Below are 17,589 nucleotides of genomic sequence, written 5' to 3'. Positions count from 1 at the left end.
CATGAGCGTATGAATTAAAGCTCCTCCTTCCTCCATGAAAAGGTTTCTTCAGCCGTTATCTGTACTTCTGTGAAGGTGTCGGACTGTTTCGCTCCTCATACGAAGAGCTTCGTAAGCGAACTAGTTATGCTGGTCACTGATAAGCTTCTGGGAGTAGTCCACTACTTCCCTAACCTTAGAGCAGGAACCTATAAGAGCAGAGGTCGGGCATCACCACCTTTGTCCATTCGGGATACATATAGGGCCTATATTATAGGGCCAGAGTTACCAGCATAACTTTAGTTCGCTGACGAACCTCTTCGGATGGGGAGACTGAGAGCTAACACATGGTTCCTCATTCCTGTTTTTTAAGACATTATCCGGCATCTACATCCAAGGAGGAAGCACCTGTCTCAGTGGTAGTAGATGAAGAAGGATGGCCACCTCTTGTGTTTGTGGGTGAGGGGTCATCACGAGGTTACTGCTCAGCTTCATTTGCTCACTCTGTTCGAGTTTAAATATTTTGGTACAAAAATACAAGTTGGAGTGTACTGCAAGCTGATTACAACCATATATTTGCTTGGACTAAGTCGAAGTGATGATGCACATTCCTCTTCCAGGGAAACTAGTCAACACTGCAAACAAAATACAATTTATACGGCGTCCATTGTACTCCAGGGGGACAAATGACAGCTAAAAACCTATTTTAATACTTGTCCTTTTATCCTAATAATAGTAGTCGTTTGAGTGGGGGGAGGGGTGCCAAGGTGACACAACAATACTCAAGGATGCTTTTAGGTGCTGAGATCACAGAGGACGACTTCCTGCCTGTTTGTCTCATTGGGCTGTTATTAACAGGAGGGACGGTCTCCGATCTGTCCTGTCCTGCCAGAGTGTGACGCAGTCAATGGTCAGGACGACCTGTCCCGTCAGATGTCAACAGGAAGAGGGAAGTTGCAAATTGCGTCATGGCGGGTTTGGAGGTATGGCGCATGAGGCAAATATTTCATTGGGAAAGGTAGTCAGTGTGTGGATATGTCGAGTCAATTGGCATAATTCCATGGAGTCATTTTGATTTGGGGTTTTTTATTGCTACTTGTTGCTGTCTGCGTTCGTGGACTTAATGGAATGCCTTCGAGCTCCAGTTGCAAGGGAAACGGAAACAAAGTCAATTGTTATTTGGGCTTTGTGACCAGTAAAAATATCCGTGCCCTGGATGCATTTGTAGATAAGATCATAACTGCACATATAATTTACAGACAATTCAACCCAATTTTTTATCACGGCTTTACATCAATCAATTTTCGGCCTGTCGCGTGAAAATAAATCCCAAACAACGCTTTAGGCATGCGATCATTAGCAGTGTCAGAAATAGCGTCTGTTCGGACGCCCGGGGCCTGTAACTTTTCCGTCGGGCGTACAACTTACAAAACGTCTCCGCCCGCGTTGCCGACAACTTCAAGAAAAAAATAATATATATATATATATATATATATATATATATATACAGTAAAGTCTCGTTATATCGATATCGGATATATCGATAGTCCCGGTTATATCGATACTATTTCTATGCACGCACAGAGAAAATTACATGCAAACAGGGTCGGATATATCGATAGTCCCGGTTATATCGATATTTTTTCGGACTCCCTTGAATATCGATATAACGAGACTTTACTGTATATATATATATATATATATATATATATATATATATATATATATATATACAGTAAAGTCTCGTTATATCTCGTTTATATATATATTTTTTTTTTTTCAAATCAAACGTTTGCTTCATTCGGTTTGGAAATTTCTGAATTTTGGTTCGTTTGGCAATTCGCATACTTGGCACAGCAGCCAATAAGAAGTCTGCTTCGTGCTTCCGTCTTTCCCGAGTGTTATAAGGTCGTGCATTTGCATATTATTTTCCAAAGTAGATGCACAGAACATCAGCCCCAGAAGATAGATACAAAAGATGCAAAGACAATTTATGATGTTACAAAACGTAAACGTACATTATCTTGTGACTGTAAAGTGTACTTGAGAGTTTTGAAAGGCGCTTAGAAATTGAACACACATTAAAAGCATCGTGGAAAGAATTCCCGTGGCTTGTAGCAGACGACGCAACGCAAACATTGCATTGTGGAAAACTGAACCAAACTGGACCAAAATCATCAGCAAGGGATATTTACGATAAATGAAGCAAGGAAGCATTTGTGGTAGGTACATCCTGAATAAAAACAATTCTTAATACTTTGTAACAATGTTTTTTTTTTAGATTAGTTGTCTTAGTGTGTTTCAAGTTGTGAAAAATGGGGTAGGCAACTTTATGGCAGGGCAGGCAACTTTTCAGAGTTGTCTGCCCTGGTGTCCGGTAACTTTTTGCCATGAGTTTCAGGCACTGTCATTAGCATTTAATAGTTTCAACAAAGCTGTCAATTGCTGAAAAAATGTTTTTGGAAATAGGATTACGAGATGAGTTTCTCAGCAATGTTTCGAATGAAAAGCAATGAAACCCGTGAAGTCATGCAACTGTACCGCTCCAGTCATACGTCAGAAGAAAAACATTACCAAAGCTCCAAGAAGAACCTGGCAATTAGTCAGAGTGGAAAGGAAGTTTGTCATCGTTGATAATGTTGAAAGGAAGACACATTACTCAACGACGGTGGACCGTTGAAAGATGCCGGAATAAAGGGACAGTCTGCAGCGAAAAAAACAACAAAAAACTGTTACTTAAAGATCTGGGCCACACGCATCACTGATATTTACACTTGCATTCTAAAGACGTCATGGTTGAAAGGAAAAAAAAGAAAGCTTCACAATCTGAGCGATCTATATCTCGTGCTTTGGCGGCATCGTGTTTTCTTGTCAAACCAGCCGGGCTGCCCACGTAAAACTGTGGGTGTTTGTTTGTCCTCAATGTATTCTGATGTACAGTGAGGGCTCAAAAAATTAGACGTGGGCTTCCGTTTTGTATATCATAAGGGTGAGAGTTGACGTTTGAATTGCTAAATGTCCGTTAGCGGTATTGCGTATTTATGACACATTTTTTGGTGACTTGTGGTTTTTACCTTTTCATGCTATCAGTCATTCTGAGCTTCCTCCGCACCCTCCAAGCCACTCATGGTAGAGTTTAAGTCGAAGTTTGCCTCAAAAGTGAGGCCTTGTATTGCCAGATCAAAATGAAACTGTTCACTTCTCCGGTATTTTGTTAACCAGGAAGTAGACGGCAAACTAAAAAACATACAGAGCGACATGGTGCTCTGTTTTGTTTCTCCATTTTTTTGTGGACTGACAATTGAACATTTCAGTACACAAGTGTGTCAAATCAGCGAGCAATGCAATCCCGGGGCCTTGTGTTTGATACATTAAACACCCTAATAAATTGGCTCAAGTCATTTATTTCTTTTTCTCAATGGACAAGAAATTGAACCTAATAAATATTTCTTTGCAAAGCATGCATCTGGCTTATTTATTTATTTATGCATGTATTTAGGCATGTATTTATGCATGTATTTAGGCATTTTATTTATTTATTTATTTATTTATTTATTTGCCTGACCGGCAAAGCGTGCATGCATAGGACAATAATTTTTGGAGGCTGATGATTACAGAAATCCAGCCAACAAATTATTATTATTATTATTATTATTATTATTATTTATTATTATTATTACTTTGGACTATGTACAGTTTTTTTATGAAACTATTTTTGCGCAATTGTACATTTCAGTCCCCTGACATTTTCTTTTGTGCATAGAATACTTGTTTTATCTTTTGACCAACCCCCCCTCCACCCCCATTCAATTTTAAAATAATAAGAATTAGCAGCGCTCAAAATACAATACAATACAATACAATACAATACAATGCATAATAATAATAATAATAATAATAATAATAATAATAATAATAATAATAATAATAATAATAATAATAATAATACATTTTATTTCTAAGCGCCTATCAAAACATTCAAGGACACTTTACAGTCAGGGGATAAGAACTTTTATTTTTTTGCTGCTGTAGATTGCAAATGTCCCCATTGTGGGACTATTAAAGGATTTCTGATTCTGATTCAGATTCTGATTCTGAACCCGATATGGAACCCCATGAAAAAGTCAAAGACTTTGAGCTGTTCCAGCAGCCGACCGGGAGAAGAAAAATGCACCCTTTGAAAATTATTGAGTGAAACGTTAATCCAAATGTCATTTTATACTGTACAGCAGCGAGGAGCAAAACACTGTAGCAAAGGATGTTTTCAGGCTTTGTATGGTAAGCTAAGAGTACAAAAGAAGACCCCTGATGTCATCATCCATTTTCCCCCTGTTCCATCTTTGAACCTCAATTTGCAGAAGGTTAAAAAAAAGGTGAACCGGGCAGCAATGAGCAGAGTGTAAAGCTTTTGCGTGCAGACGGATATTACCCTTTTAAAAGCTAAACAAATATGTGTGGGCAAGGTGTGCCCTGTAATTTGCCTGTTGACATGTGCACTTACAGTGGGGCTCCAAGACCCTGTTAATGACTAGGGCAGGTAAGACATGGAGACAGGTGGACGGCAGTGCCGTCTGACTATTCTCCAGAGAAGAGGGAGAGAGTGCGTGATTGTGTTTAAAAAAAAAGTGTCACAGTCAGACACAGTGGCACCCGGTGATGTCATGTATGTTGTCACCGGGCGCCTTCAAAGTTCCCCCAGTTTACAACACATTGCCATTCCTGAAGCAGTAAAGCCTTGAATCACAACCGCATTGTTCTCCTCTCATCCTCTTGCTCAACAAACAAATGACGACGTTGCCTCAAATGTCGGCGGGAAGTCGCCGTGTGGCCAGTTATCATCAAACGGCGGATCATGGATGACAGGGCCGCGCTCAGTGTTTATAGTTGAACTCATTCACTGCCTGTGTGCAAAAATGTCCACTGCAGTGCCGGGGTTTTTCATAATTGTCACTCGAATTCCACGATCCATATAATATTGAGTTTTAGGACTACGTAAACATTCAATGCAGCGTAAGAAGCCTTAGTCTCACTTATTTCACAATAAAAAGAGTTAATTTCTAAATTATATGGGTCTGGGGTTATATGAGCTTGAAATGGGGGCGGCTGTACAAAATACAATACATATATATTGGTTCATATCGCGCTTTAACAACAGTTGAAGGTGGAACAAAGTGAGGTCTGGCCAGCGCTTTATCGACACCCAAACAAGAAAAAACCACAACCGGAACAAATTCGGGAATGGCGCTCTACGTCATATTTTCAATTCCCGAATACATTTGGAAATGGCAGTGAATGAGTTAAATGCATTTCCTAGGACTATTTTGCTCAAATTACATTTACAGACACTCCCCGACTTACGAATATTCGAGTTACGAACAACGGTACATATTACCATTTTTGTAGTAACATATGTAGTTTTCTCTCCAGTTGTACACGTCATCATTTTTCAATTATCGAATAAATTTGGAAATGGCAGTGAATGAGTTAAAAAAATGTCCTGACGTTTGAATGTGAGTGTGAAAGGTTGTTGGGTGAAAAAAACAATTGGAAACATAAAGGGGAAAATTGATCTATGCATTTTGTATAAAACAAGAATATAAAAGGCTGTTAAAAAAATCCTGGTGAGAACAGATCGCTTGCTAGCAATGTGACAAAGTTGTTTTGATCCAAGCATGAAATTTGTCACAGCTCATCTGTAAAATATAAATAAATAAATAAATAAATAAATAAATAAATAAAATGAAAAAGGAGGGGAAGGAAGGACAATCAACATCCATAAAAGATGCAAGATGACAAATTAAGACTCAAGGGAAGCCAAGAAGTAAATCACCGTTTGTGATCAAGGGGAGTGAAAGCGGAAGACCCAAGTGCAGAAAAAAAGACATTTAAAGTGCGAATGACTCAAGGTGTCACTTTTGCCCTATGACTTGTCTTATTTTAATCTTTATTTCCTCTTTGTGACCGTTGTGGAACATTTTTCAAGCGGTGTATGCGTGCATACATGTATGTGTGTGTTTGTGTGTGTGTGTGTGTGTGTGTGTGTGTGTGTCCCTGTAGCGCAGCGACATTCCTCCTCACCTCGAAACTACGATAATAACCTGTCAACAGGAGATCATCCGCGGGTGGAGGAAAAACACTTGGTGGACATCCAGGTGGGTGGCGCTTATGGATGTTTTGGTGCCTGAAAGTAGAACAAAATGTCAGGCCATCGTTTGCGTGTTTGGTTAAAGCTTCGATTGGACGAGCCACAGGAAGTGCATAATAAATGCATTGGGATAATTTGGATGATGGAAAGGATGCTTCTCGGGTTGAAACTCGATTGTAAGAAGACTCAGTGGCGGACCGTCAAGGCCTGCAAAGCCTTCTCGGCTGACCTATCAGAATCACTGACTGATTTTAATGATATTTTGTCCATAAATTCTTGGGTCAGAAATCTACATGGACGCCTTCATAATCAGTTCTGCAGACCCTGGAGCATCACATGTGTCGATCAAACTTTTGCTCCAACCAATCAGATTTAGAGTTGGCAACCCAAAAGGTGGTGGTTAACCTCAGAGTTTTCGCAAACTATAATTGCCCAGTCTCTAGCCAATCCCAGTTTACCAAAACTGCTCTGATCACAAGCCGCTAGTGAGAAGAGCATACTGGCCAGAGCCAGCATACTGAGCTGCATAAGCAAATACATTTTTGTCTTGATTTAATCACAGTTTTGTCAACCCACAATGGCTGAAGGCGAAGAAACACATTTGGTTGGATATTTACTGTCAAAACCATTGTCAACGTACTTTTCAAGAAAAAAATAGACATCATTAAGAAAGGTCGGTCAGTTATTTCCTGGCTAACGGTACCCTCTAGTGCACTTGTAGTAAATCACACCACACTTTTTTCAGTCTGGATTGATTCAGACATAGCACTACTGAAGGCCTAACGATGAAATCCACGGCCCACCACTGCTGTGATCGCAACCTGCGAGGAAAACTATGTGAAATCCCTTCAGGTGTTCAGAAAGAGCAAGAGGAGAAGGTGAGGTTCACGAGAATTAATGCGGACTCTGCAATAAAAGTCAAAGACGCCCATTTCATGGGTTATAAAAGTGAGCTCTGGCACCAGACAGTCCTGGTGCAGATGAGCGGTTTCCTCATTGAGTAGAGATAACCGGGACGAGGAAGATTGGTCACCTTTTGTACCAAAGATGACAAATGACCTTAGGCAGGTACAAAGTCACTCGTGGGATCAAAGATCGTAAACTTTTGCTTATACGCGTTTTGACTTGCATTAGCTTCCAAACAGTCTCCCACGCTCTCAACGTAACATATGGGGCCTGTTTAGCTAGCATGAAAACAAAAAAAATGATGTTTGGGATACACGTCTGACTTGCATTAGATTCCAAAACAGTCTCGTGCGCTCTCGACTTGGAGCCTGTTTAGCTAGCATTATTTGGGAATCCAACACAGCATCCCGATTTGACTGATGCTAACCACGACAACAAGTGAATGGAAGAAATAGCTAATAACGAAGCCTGTGAAGCAGGGAGATATTACACGATTGGGGATATGGAAGACCTCGGAGAGGAAGAGGAGGGGAGATAAATAGAAGGTGATGAATGAGAAGACCCAAGGCAAAGAGAAAGAGCCAAACGCTGAGACGCGGGAGCGGATTCTAAATTACATGGTGGGTCATGTCAGCGGTTGTAATTAGTAGCTTAGTCAGGTGTGGCGAGCAGGACAGGATATGTCAGAAAAGAAACTGAATGGGGCAGGGGTGGGACAAAACAAGACAATAGCACACGAGACACAATAAACTATGGCACGGTGGTGGAGGGTGTGAGGACAGCACGCGAATTTACGGGCGATGCTGAAACAAAACAAGGCAGGTTGTTTGCGGCGTGTCGCGTGTCAAGCACGAGAATGACGGCCGCGGAAATCCAGCTCGCTTGGCGTGGCGCCAAGGTAAATGTTGCTTTTGGAAGGCAGAAGACAAAGAAACAGGAGTGAAAGCCGGACGACGTGTCAACATGCGGCAACCGCACGAATGTTATTGCGGTCGGGGCGCAAGGCGCCATGGCCGAAGGGGGCGTATCGGAGTGTTGATTGAAAAGTACGGGATGATCAATAAACTCAGCTGCAATTTTTGGTTTGTGTGATTTACATATATTTTGTCTGCATAAATAAAGAATCAATTGAATCAAATAGGCAAGCATCATCGGCAAAAAAGGGTCTCCTACTGCCCCTGTTGTTTGCCACACCTCTCCACTATACCCATCATGTCACGTTTCCCTACCCAAAATAAATGATGTCACCCCCCACCTCTACCCCCACCCTGCCGTCACTTCTCAACACAAATTGTCTTGCACTCGGAGATGAGTGGAAGTAGATATTTGGAAGAATGTAGACGGATTTGTCTGATCCGGACATAGCTGGTTGACAGCACCCCCACCACCCCTCCGTCCCCCACTACCACCACTACACAACTCTAACATTGCCTTAGGGCAAGAGCATGACACACACACAAACACGCACACACACACATTGCAAGGAGGAGTCATGAGGTGAAGAGGACTGTCGTCAGTCATAGACAGGTATGGAAGAGGCTGCCTGAGAGAGAGAGAGAGAGAGAGAGAGAGAGAGAGAGAGAGAGAGAGAGAGAGAGAGAGAGAGAGAGTTTTAGAGTCGGACAAGAGTCACTGGTTGCTCACACGTACTCAAGCTGACCACGCAGCCTCACTTATGTGTGGATCTTCTCAAGGCTTCACAGTAAGTACTGTCACATTCTTTATTTTTATTTATTAATATATTTTTAGGGGGGCTACAAATGCCTTTTTTTCTTTTCCGTTAATGATTTGCACCAGGGGGTGATTGTTCATCATATCTGTCAGTATGCTTTTGATTTATGTCTCGATTTTCACGAGATGCTTTCTGCAGTGTCACTCAAAGTGGCATCCGCGGGGTTTGGGGTGAGCTGTCAGCCTGCAAAAATGCAGGGTGAAAGGCTGTCGGTATTTTGTCTGTTCGTGTGATTATAAAAAAAAAAAAAACCACAGCTTTATTTGAGGAAAATGTAAAAAAATAAATTGTAGTTATGTTACCGCGGTTATTGGTTGTTGCATGTCTGTTGCTAGAAATTGCTGTTAAAAATGTTGCATCTTCGACTGTCTCACTCATTTTCAACTTTTAGCAGTGCTCAAAATACAATACAATACAATGCATAATAATAACAACAACAATAATAATAATAATAATAATAATAATAATAATACATTTAATGTCTAAGCGCCTTTCAAAACTCTCAAGGACACTTTACAGTCACATGATTTTTTTGTGTGCACGTGAGCAGCGGCAACCATTCGCGCCAGCGTTCATAATAATAATAATACATTTAATTTACAAGCGCCTTTCAGAACACCCAAGGACACTTTACAATTAAAAGAAGAATACATATTGATTCATATAGCGCTTTAACAACAGCTGAAGCTGTAACAAACCGCTTAACATGGAAAGATATCGTATGCAGGAAATAAAGCAGTGACAAAGATAGCACCAGGTAGTAAAACCAAGATGCAACAAAGCGCTTAACATGGACAGCTATCGTATACAGGAAATAAAGCAGTGACAAAAATAGCACCAGGGAGTAAAACCAAGATCAAATCGGAATCATGCTGAGTCGAGTGCCAAAGAGTCCAAGTAAGTTTTGAGGCGGGTTTTCAAGATGGGCACCTTGCCGAATATTCAGTGGCGGGTTATTCCAGAGTGTGGGACCAGTACTCGGAAAAGACAAAATCCCACTTCGATTTTATAATATTCCAAGTCATGTAATTGTCGAAGCAAAAATGGCTACTTTGGTCGCATTCAACTGTCTCGCTATCTTATCACCATCTGAGTGGCAACCCGAGTAGCCGGAGGAAGAAACTGTTCTGAGAGAGTATATCCCAGCATAGTTGATTTTTAATCAAAGCCTCTTCTGTCTTTGCTGTTTCATCCCATCAGTCGTGGGTTAGAGGGGGGTTCATGGGGGGGGGGGGAGTTGCGGGTGCCATATCAGTCTACAATCTTCATGTGAACAGGAGGGAAAGACAGTACACAATCGAGGAAGAGAGAGCGAGGAGCCTCACTGGGGTTGAGAAAAGGAAGTCTGCTCGATTCAGTGAGAGCGCCGGCTGGCTTCCTTGTGAAAGTGTAGTTGTTCGCCACGGGGGCCCAATGACGTGCATAGGATCCTCCCTCATAGCTTCGGGGGTTTGTGACTGGGATTTTCACAGGATGTATGGGACAGCGGGACCGAGGGGGGGGGGGGGTGCATGAGGGCTCGGCTTTGAACTTTGTTTGTCCGGTAGTAGCCCAAGCTGGGAAAATAATTCGGGGCTGCCTTGTCACTGTAATTTTGCATCTTCTAAAATGCCCCCACACACCATATATTGACTCAAGTGACAATCTTTTTATTATTGATATAATCTGTACCTTCTTTAGCAAGACAACCATATTCGTGTTGCATTTGTTTTTATTTATTTATTTCTTATTATTTTTTGCCGAAATGTGTACATCAACAAAATATCAAACACTCAATGTCACAATTGTGGCTTTCTTTCATCCCATTTAGCTTTCTTTGTCTTTTCTCTTGACTTTATTCCTATTTTTCCTCTCTTCACTTCTTTTTATTTATCTAGCTATCCAGCTATCTATCTATCTATTTAGCTATCTAGGTAGATAGCTATCGAGATAGATAGCTATCTATTTGCCATCTATTAGCTATCTATCTGGCTCGCTAGCTATCTATTAGCTATATAGCAATCTAGCTAGCTATCTAGGTAGATAGCTATCTATTTGCTATCTATTAGCTATCTATTAGCTATCTAACTGGCTATCTATTAGCTATCTATTAGCTAGCTAGCAAGCTTTCTAGCTATTTCAGTTACTTCCGGGTTGAGTGAACGCTAGCATGTGTGGCTGCAGCTGCTCACCCACTGAAAAATCTATCCTGTGACTGGAAAGTGATCTTGAGAGTTTTGAAAGGCACTAATAAATGAAATGTGTCATTATTATAATTGTATCCTACTGCCAGTCCGGGGGTGAAGGGTCTCTTGGGAAATAACCTCATTCAAATCTCGCTCTTTCTAGGCCTCATCCTCTACGTGCCGCAACAGTAATGTTAACCTCTGATGGTTCACCAGACAGGACAGAGGTCACGGTGGCTGCCATGGCGGAGGAGTCGGCGGACTCAGACATGACATCGTGGAGCGAGGCCGACTTTGAGGAAAAGTGCACGTACATCGTAAAGGATCAACTGGAAGAAGCAAAATGCGTCAGAACAAGAGCCGAGGGCTCCTTGCCCAGGAACTTGGCCCTGAAACGCTGCCTGGACTCTACACAGGTCAGGAAGGCGTTTTCGTTCCGAATCACCACCAACTTGACATGTTGCTGTCTAATTTCAACCTATTTGCTATGTCGAGACAAAGCCCGAGACAATCGCCAAGCCCCTTTGGGACATAGCCCCCGAGGTGTGTGTGATGATTAACTCTCTCGGATTCTCAGCCCTTTTGTTCGTTCGGAGCGCAATTATACCATAAGGTAAAGTAGAGGCACCAAAAATCCACCTTGGAGGTCAGCCCCATTCGGCGGTTTTACTTGCAAGCATGCCATCGGGTGGTTTATGTTTAACCCCTGTTGCAAGAGATCCTCGATAGTCATGCAGACAGTAAAATATTAACCCCATGGATGACACATGGAACCGGGAGGGGCCGGCTTTCGTTTCGACAAGATCAGAGCTCGCGGTTAAAGATGCTGAAATATCATGGTGACACTCCTGGAAAGTCTGTCTGGGAAGCTTCCGACACCATAGAGTCGGATCTGTTACAGTGACCCGTGACATAGGAGAACTGCCATAGAGCTGCCTGACATGGGGGTTTGAACGGACGACTAGAGTCACGGGGGGAGTGGGAAGACCCGTGATACTTTATCCTCTCTTCCCCGCCTTGGAGGCTCGATTGCGGTGTGTTTCACACTTGGATGCGACGGAACATGAGTCGCGGTGAAATTTTAATGCCAGGAAGAACAATTTCAGGGGGTCGGCGGAGGGATCAGCATTTGAAATATTCAGCATGTGAAAGGGGAGGAGCACAATCCATCATGTAAATATTTATGTTTTTGTTTAAGCAATGTTTTAGCTTCAGTTGTTGTAAAAACGCTATATCTTAGCCCCGGTTGGCCCAACAGATATCTGTATTTTATTTCTAAGGAGTAAAAATAATGCCACAACCGTGCTGTTTTTGGATTGTCCATCCCTGTAATTAGGAGCTTTCAAGCATCTGGACACTGACCTCAGCCTTCCAATTTGACATAATAGTTGACTCTGTCTTTTTTTTTCATAATAGTTGACTCTTTGTCTTTTTTGGACAGGTGCTCGGAGTGACCAGTAAAGAGTTGATACCGAAAGGGACACGTTTTGGGCCTCTAGTGGGGGAAACATACACCAATGAAACATTGCTGAAAGATGCCAACAGAAAGTATTTTTGGAGGGTAAGCACGCCAGCGGTAGGTTTATTTTGAAACCCATTTTGCATCTTCTCCATCTGAGATGTCGATGCGGGATCGGTTAGCTGTTGAGGCTACTACCTTGTGTGAATTTTGAAGTGGCTGCGGTGTCAAGTACGTGGCTTCAGGATGTCGCGAGCGCACAGCTGCTTGGTTTCAGTGACGCAGCGCTTCTCTGCCAGTAAACACGTCGTACAGAACATCCTCGCTTTTCCAGCGTAGCGAATGCTTGCGCACTAACGCGGTGAAAGGAAGTGGCTTTTGAACCCCAAAAGCGTTACCTTCCATACAAGCAGCGGTTGGACAACTTTCATGAGACACTGTCATGTTTCGACACAATCTGCCGACGTAGCAAGTGAAACAAAGAGTTTTTTCAAGTGCTTTAGTCAACCTGAAAGAAGTTCAGAGAACTTGTGAAATGTTGTAAAAAAAAAATGCTTTTTTGCCTGTACCTGTACTTACAAAATTAATTGGTCCTGGAAGAAATTTCTTAACTAGAAAAATTGTAAGTAGAGATGTGTTTTTCATGTAAATGGCCTAATCCGTTCCAAGCCGCTGCAAAATTCAGACATAAATGTTTTCTAAAGCACAAAACTGCATTAATATTTCACAAATACATTTTACAATTAGATTATTATGATCAAAGGTTAGAGTAAAGAATAAAAGGCCGAGCTGGGGCATATCTCGCAAAGATTCTTCGCATTTCCTGTAAAAGCATCAGGTGTGCCTTTGACTTGATAGTTTCAGGTTTGAGAACGCATTAGGAAGCTGATTAGTCATGGGCGGCCGACTGTATCCCCTGCTGCAGGTCTTCTCCCGCGGGACCTTACACCACATCCTGGACGGTTTGAACGAAGACAAGAGCAACTGGATGCGATACGTCAACCCGGCCCGCGGCACCGACGAGCAGAATTTGATTGCATGCCAGAGTGGACTGGACATCTACTTCTACACAATTAAGCCCTTACTTCCAGGCCAGGAGCTTCTGGTGTGGTACTGCTCGGAATTAGCCCGGCGTTGTAACTACCCACCTCTGGGGCAACTTGCCATGGACTGTGTTGGTAAGTGGCTGTTATTTCATTTGCGTTTCGGATTGAGGAAGCAAATAAAGACTTGCACTCCAAACAAGTGGCCGACTGACACACCCTTTGTGCGGGTGTTTGAGCTCTGGCTGGCTCGGGCACGCCCAAGGCCCTTTTGTTACTTGGGAACACAAAAGGGGGCAGACCTTCTGAATGGGGGTGTATCCATGAGTTGCCGTAGTCCCATTGAGGTAAACCGAGACCAATTTCTGGTCTAGGCTTATCAGTTTGTCCCGGAACGCTATGTCGAGACACAGCTGTGAGATGGTTGCTATACAAAGTATGCACCCTCAGCATTCACAAAGCAAAAGGAAACGAGATGACTGGAGGGTCTCCTGAGGTGCTGACAGCATTCTGGCACGACTTGTCTTATTTATTAGGCTCTTAAAAGAAGGACGAGAAGTAGGAAGCGCTCCAGTGACTACTTGAACTTCCTGATAGGGCGATCCGCTGACAGACTGATGTCTCACTGAGTGTCGGTTGTTTGTTTGCCCAGGGTTTGGCAACGGGGAGGGGTCTGGATGGAGGGTCAGGACAAGGGGAAATGGTAGATAAGGTCTGCAACCATGTTTTTTGTAGGCTGAAATATTTTTAAGGAGAGGTGACAATAGTGTAGTGGTTAGCGTAGTCGTATTTAGTATGTCATAATGCATTGATGTAATGAGGTTCTGCATAATGCTATTTTTTAAAAAAGAAATTCATTTACTAGAAACATCCTAACTTTAGAGTTACCGGAAAAATCTTCACTCTTCACATATTAATTTAAGAGAATTGAACAACTTTTTTTTCTTATAATTTTACCTTTGGTTCTTTTTTTTGCTCGACCCAGTGTCCTAATACTTAACAAGGCAGTTACATATTTAAAAAAGTCATACAATTCTAAGAATAGAGTTGCGATATGAGAATAGAATGGAATTTTTCAATAGACTAATAAAATGCTAATCCCGCATAATTTCTGGAAATAAATGACAGACCGGAGTCAACACAGTATCACACAAGAATCTATTTTTTGTTGCCATTTTAATACACATTTGTTATTATTGTACTTTTCCCAAAATAAAATGATCAAAGTTAAATATAAATTTCCACGATCTTCATATCACATCTTAGAAAAACTCTTATCTTGTAAATGCCTATTTCTGTCGCCAACAGAGCGTTGCCATTCACAGAAGACGACAGAGAAACGGGGGCACAGCGTGACCGAGATCCTCCGAGAAGAGCCCCCCACCAAACCTCTCGCAAGCCTTAGCCAACAAATGGACAGTTCTTTATCTCAGGATAACGTCTCAGTTTTCCCCACCGTCTCCCCAATTCAGTCTTGTTCTGACCCGGTTCACAGATTTGCAGCTCTGCCCCGTCTACCGGCTGCCAAAAAGTCAGATCTAAGTAGCCACCTCCCTTCCAGTTTATACAGCTTCCAGCACAGCCCAAGACATGTCCTAGCTAAACCTTATCCAGAACCTGCAGTACCGGATCGTGTTTATCCCACCTTGAGGCACGCTCCCTATCTCATACCCCACTACTCACCTTGCCCTGACAACATTCTACCTCACCCCTACTTGTCATATGCAGATCGTCTCAAACCTTACCTGACACTCTCCGCTCACGTATTGCCTTTGGACGGTTATGTAAACCTCCTCCAGCCAGAACAAAAGAACTTAAGTTTTGCACTGTCAAACACCAAAGATGACCTCGTTTCTTCTACGACCGGCGAGACCATAGATGAAAAGAACCTCATATCTCAAAGAACAAACTACCTCAAGATTCCTTCCGAGCAGCCCGCAGAAGCAGACGTCTCTTTAGCATCCACATCCAGTGTCGCATCTGTGATCAGCACCCCATGCAGGCCGCAGCCATCACTCACTTCGGGAGGGTGTTCTCCACAGTTTGGTGCTGCTGCGTCATTGGACCATGATCCCTCAAAACCAACTAGGGCGATGCAAAGCAACACCGCAGATGCAGCCAACTTCAGAAAGGCCAAACGAGAGGAGCCCGTGATCGGCTACAAGACCTTATCGTACCCGCTCACCAGACAGAATGGAAAGATCCGGTACGAGTGCAACATCTGCAGGAAAGTCTTTGGCCAATTGTCCAACCTCAAGGTATGATAACTTTATATTTTAGAACCCACTCCAAATATTTGGAAGATGTTAACCTGAACGAGCATCACCCTCAGGTTCACCTGCGAGTCCACAGCGGCGAACGTCCCTTCAGATGCCAAACATGCAACAAGAACTTTACTCAGCTGGCACACCTGCAGAAACACTACCTGGTTCATACAGGAGAGAAACCCCATGAGTGCAAGGTAGTTTTTTTCCAATTAGCTCCCTCACGATGTGATATAAATAAGCACGGAAATGACATCTTTGTTTGGCGCAGGTCTGCCACAAGCGATTCAGTAGCACCAGCAATTTAAAGACACACCAAAGGTTGCACTCGGGCGAGAGGCCCTACCACTGCAAACTGTGCCCGGCCAGGTTCACTCAGTTTATCCACCTGAAGCTCCATAAACGGCTCCACACTGGGGAACGTCCGTACCGCTGTCCCTGCTGCCCCTGTGCCTACTTCCACCAGTGCAGCCTTCAGGTCCACCTCCAGGGCTTCTGCCCTCTCTCATCTTCGCACAAACACTCCGTTGAGGAGTTCCACAGGGTCAACACGGAGATCGAAAGGTTTGACGTGAGCGAAGCGGCTGAGCAGCTCGAGGCCATGGCAGCGGAGGCCAAGATGGACAAGAGGGACGTGCTTGCGCTCATACAACGGTTGGACAATCGGGTCTCTAAACGACAGGAAGGTTCCGAGGCCGGCTTTGAACTCTATGAATCCGCGAAAAAGTCTTCGCAACATCACCTCGGACCTCGTCTACCTCTGCATCCGAGCCGCATCAAGCGGGAGTCAGGCTGCATGTCAGAGCCTGAAGACGCCGTTGCTAATCCAGCCATATAATCCTTACAGGTCAACTCAGCAGCTGTCTGGCTTTGCCCCATTTGAGGTAAAGCCTGGTCTATAAGCGTTCAATTCATGTTAAGTCTCAAGACTACACCAGCATGACCTGACACTTTGTTGGTTTAATGTATCAAAAGTTGCTAATTTATTCAGTTGCTCATATTGATTTATACAAACAGGGTTTGATGACATGAGGCGTCACTGTATCGGCATTACAGCCATTTAAAAAAAATTCTGACCAGCAAGACTAAGAATTGATGTGTGTTGATTTGTCTTTTGACTACAGATACAAATAAAGCAGAAAAGGTTTGACTGTGCTCGGGGGAAACCTGCATTGTTGCGTAGTGGCGGTGCTCTTTCGAGAGCGAGCGCCGTTGACACGAGGGCTTCAGGACGTACATAAACTTCCTCTTATGGGCTTGGGGAGGTATTTACAACACAATGTGTCAACCTGTTACCTCGTCAACGCCATTTGAACAGGAGTGGGGCAGCCAGTTTCACACATATTAGATCACCCTCCCATATAGCAGCTTGCTGCATGAGTACCAGCCATCAACGGTCATTGTATAACTTGAGTTTTACAATGTCTGTAATTCTGGCTGCATATGACAGTGGTAATGGCACCACCTGTTGTACTTTTAGCCTAAGGGGAAAATTACACGGCACCGAATGTTTCACTGCTGATTATGATGAGGCATTCATGATACTGTAAAAAACCCTAATTGCATTTTTTCTGAACAACTTTGAATTATAACATACATGGTAACTGCGCTAATTGGCACAACAAAGCATACGTGTTATTTGCTCCAAAGCACATTTTTGTTGTGGAATACGGGTGAGGAAATTTTCAGAACAGCAAAAATATTTTGTTGAAATGCACTAAAATGTATACACGGGGAGAGCATTCCAACAAAACTTTGTATTTGTTTCAGCATTACCTTCGACGTGGTATGTGCATGACCTATTATGGGATGTGAAGCAATTCTTACCATACAGACTGACACATGCACCATCATTTGTACGAACCACATATACCACACAGCTAAAACAGACCATAG

The 17,589-nt window shown here is 42.9% G+C and overlaps 1 protein-coding gene across 2 annotated transcripts; it reads left to right on the top strand.

Moving 5' to 3' along the window:
* The first annotated feature begins 8,632 nt into the window (after positions 1 to 8,632).
* LOC148883737 (PR domain zinc finger protein 1-like) lies at positions 8,633 to 16,848 on the top strand. 2 transcript variants are annotated; one of them, XM_089022497.1, is made up of 7 exons: positions 8,633 to 8,732; positions 11,144 to 11,343; positions 12,369 to 12,488; positions 13,312 to 13,564; positions 14,738 to 15,687; positions 15,762 to 15,890; positions 15,965 to 16,848. In XM_089022497.1, the coding sequence occupies exons 2-7, from the start codon at positions 11,170 to 11,172 to the stop codon at positions 16,529 to 16,531; spliced, it is 2,193 nt and encodes a 730-aa protein (XP_088878623.1). In that variant the 5' UTR covers positions 8,633 to 8,732; positions 11,144 to 11,169; the 3' UTR covers positions 16,532 to 16,848. The 2 variants fall into 2 exon arrangements, with proteins under 2 accessions (XP_088878623.1, XP_088878622.1); XM_089022496.1 differs by having other exon boundaries at positions 8,636 to 8,732; positions 11,091 to 11,343.
* Positions 16,849 to 17,589: the final 741 nt, after the last annotated feature.

The sequence above is a fragment of the Hippocampus bargibanti genome, linkage group LG19 (assembly GCF_051943395.1).
Source record: "Hippocampus bargibanti isolate YZ-2025 linkage group LG19, ASM5194339v1, whole genome shotgun sequence".
NCBI classification, from domain to species: Eukaryota; Metazoa; Chordata; class Actinopteri; order Syngnathiformes; family Syngnathidae; genus Hippocampus; species Hippocampus bargibanti.
The sequence above is the reverse complement of the archived record's forward strand: the minus strand, read 5'-3'. Positions and strand labels throughout refer to the sequence as shown.

Bases quoted from the DNA above. Each gene is read 5' to 3' on its own strand.
- LOC148883737 (XM_089022496.1), top strand. From the start codon at position 11,119: ATGTTAACCTCTGATGGTTCACCAGACAGGACAGAGGTCACGGTGGCT. The intron at 11,344-12,368 runs GTCAGGAAGGCG...TTTTTTGGACAG, and splicing joins GCTGCCTGGACTCTACACAG to GTGCTCGGAGTGACCAGTAA. The intron at 15,688-15,761 runs GTATGATAACTT...CATCACCCTCAG, and splicing joins GCCAATTGTCCAACCTCAAG to GTTCACCTGCGAGTCCACAG.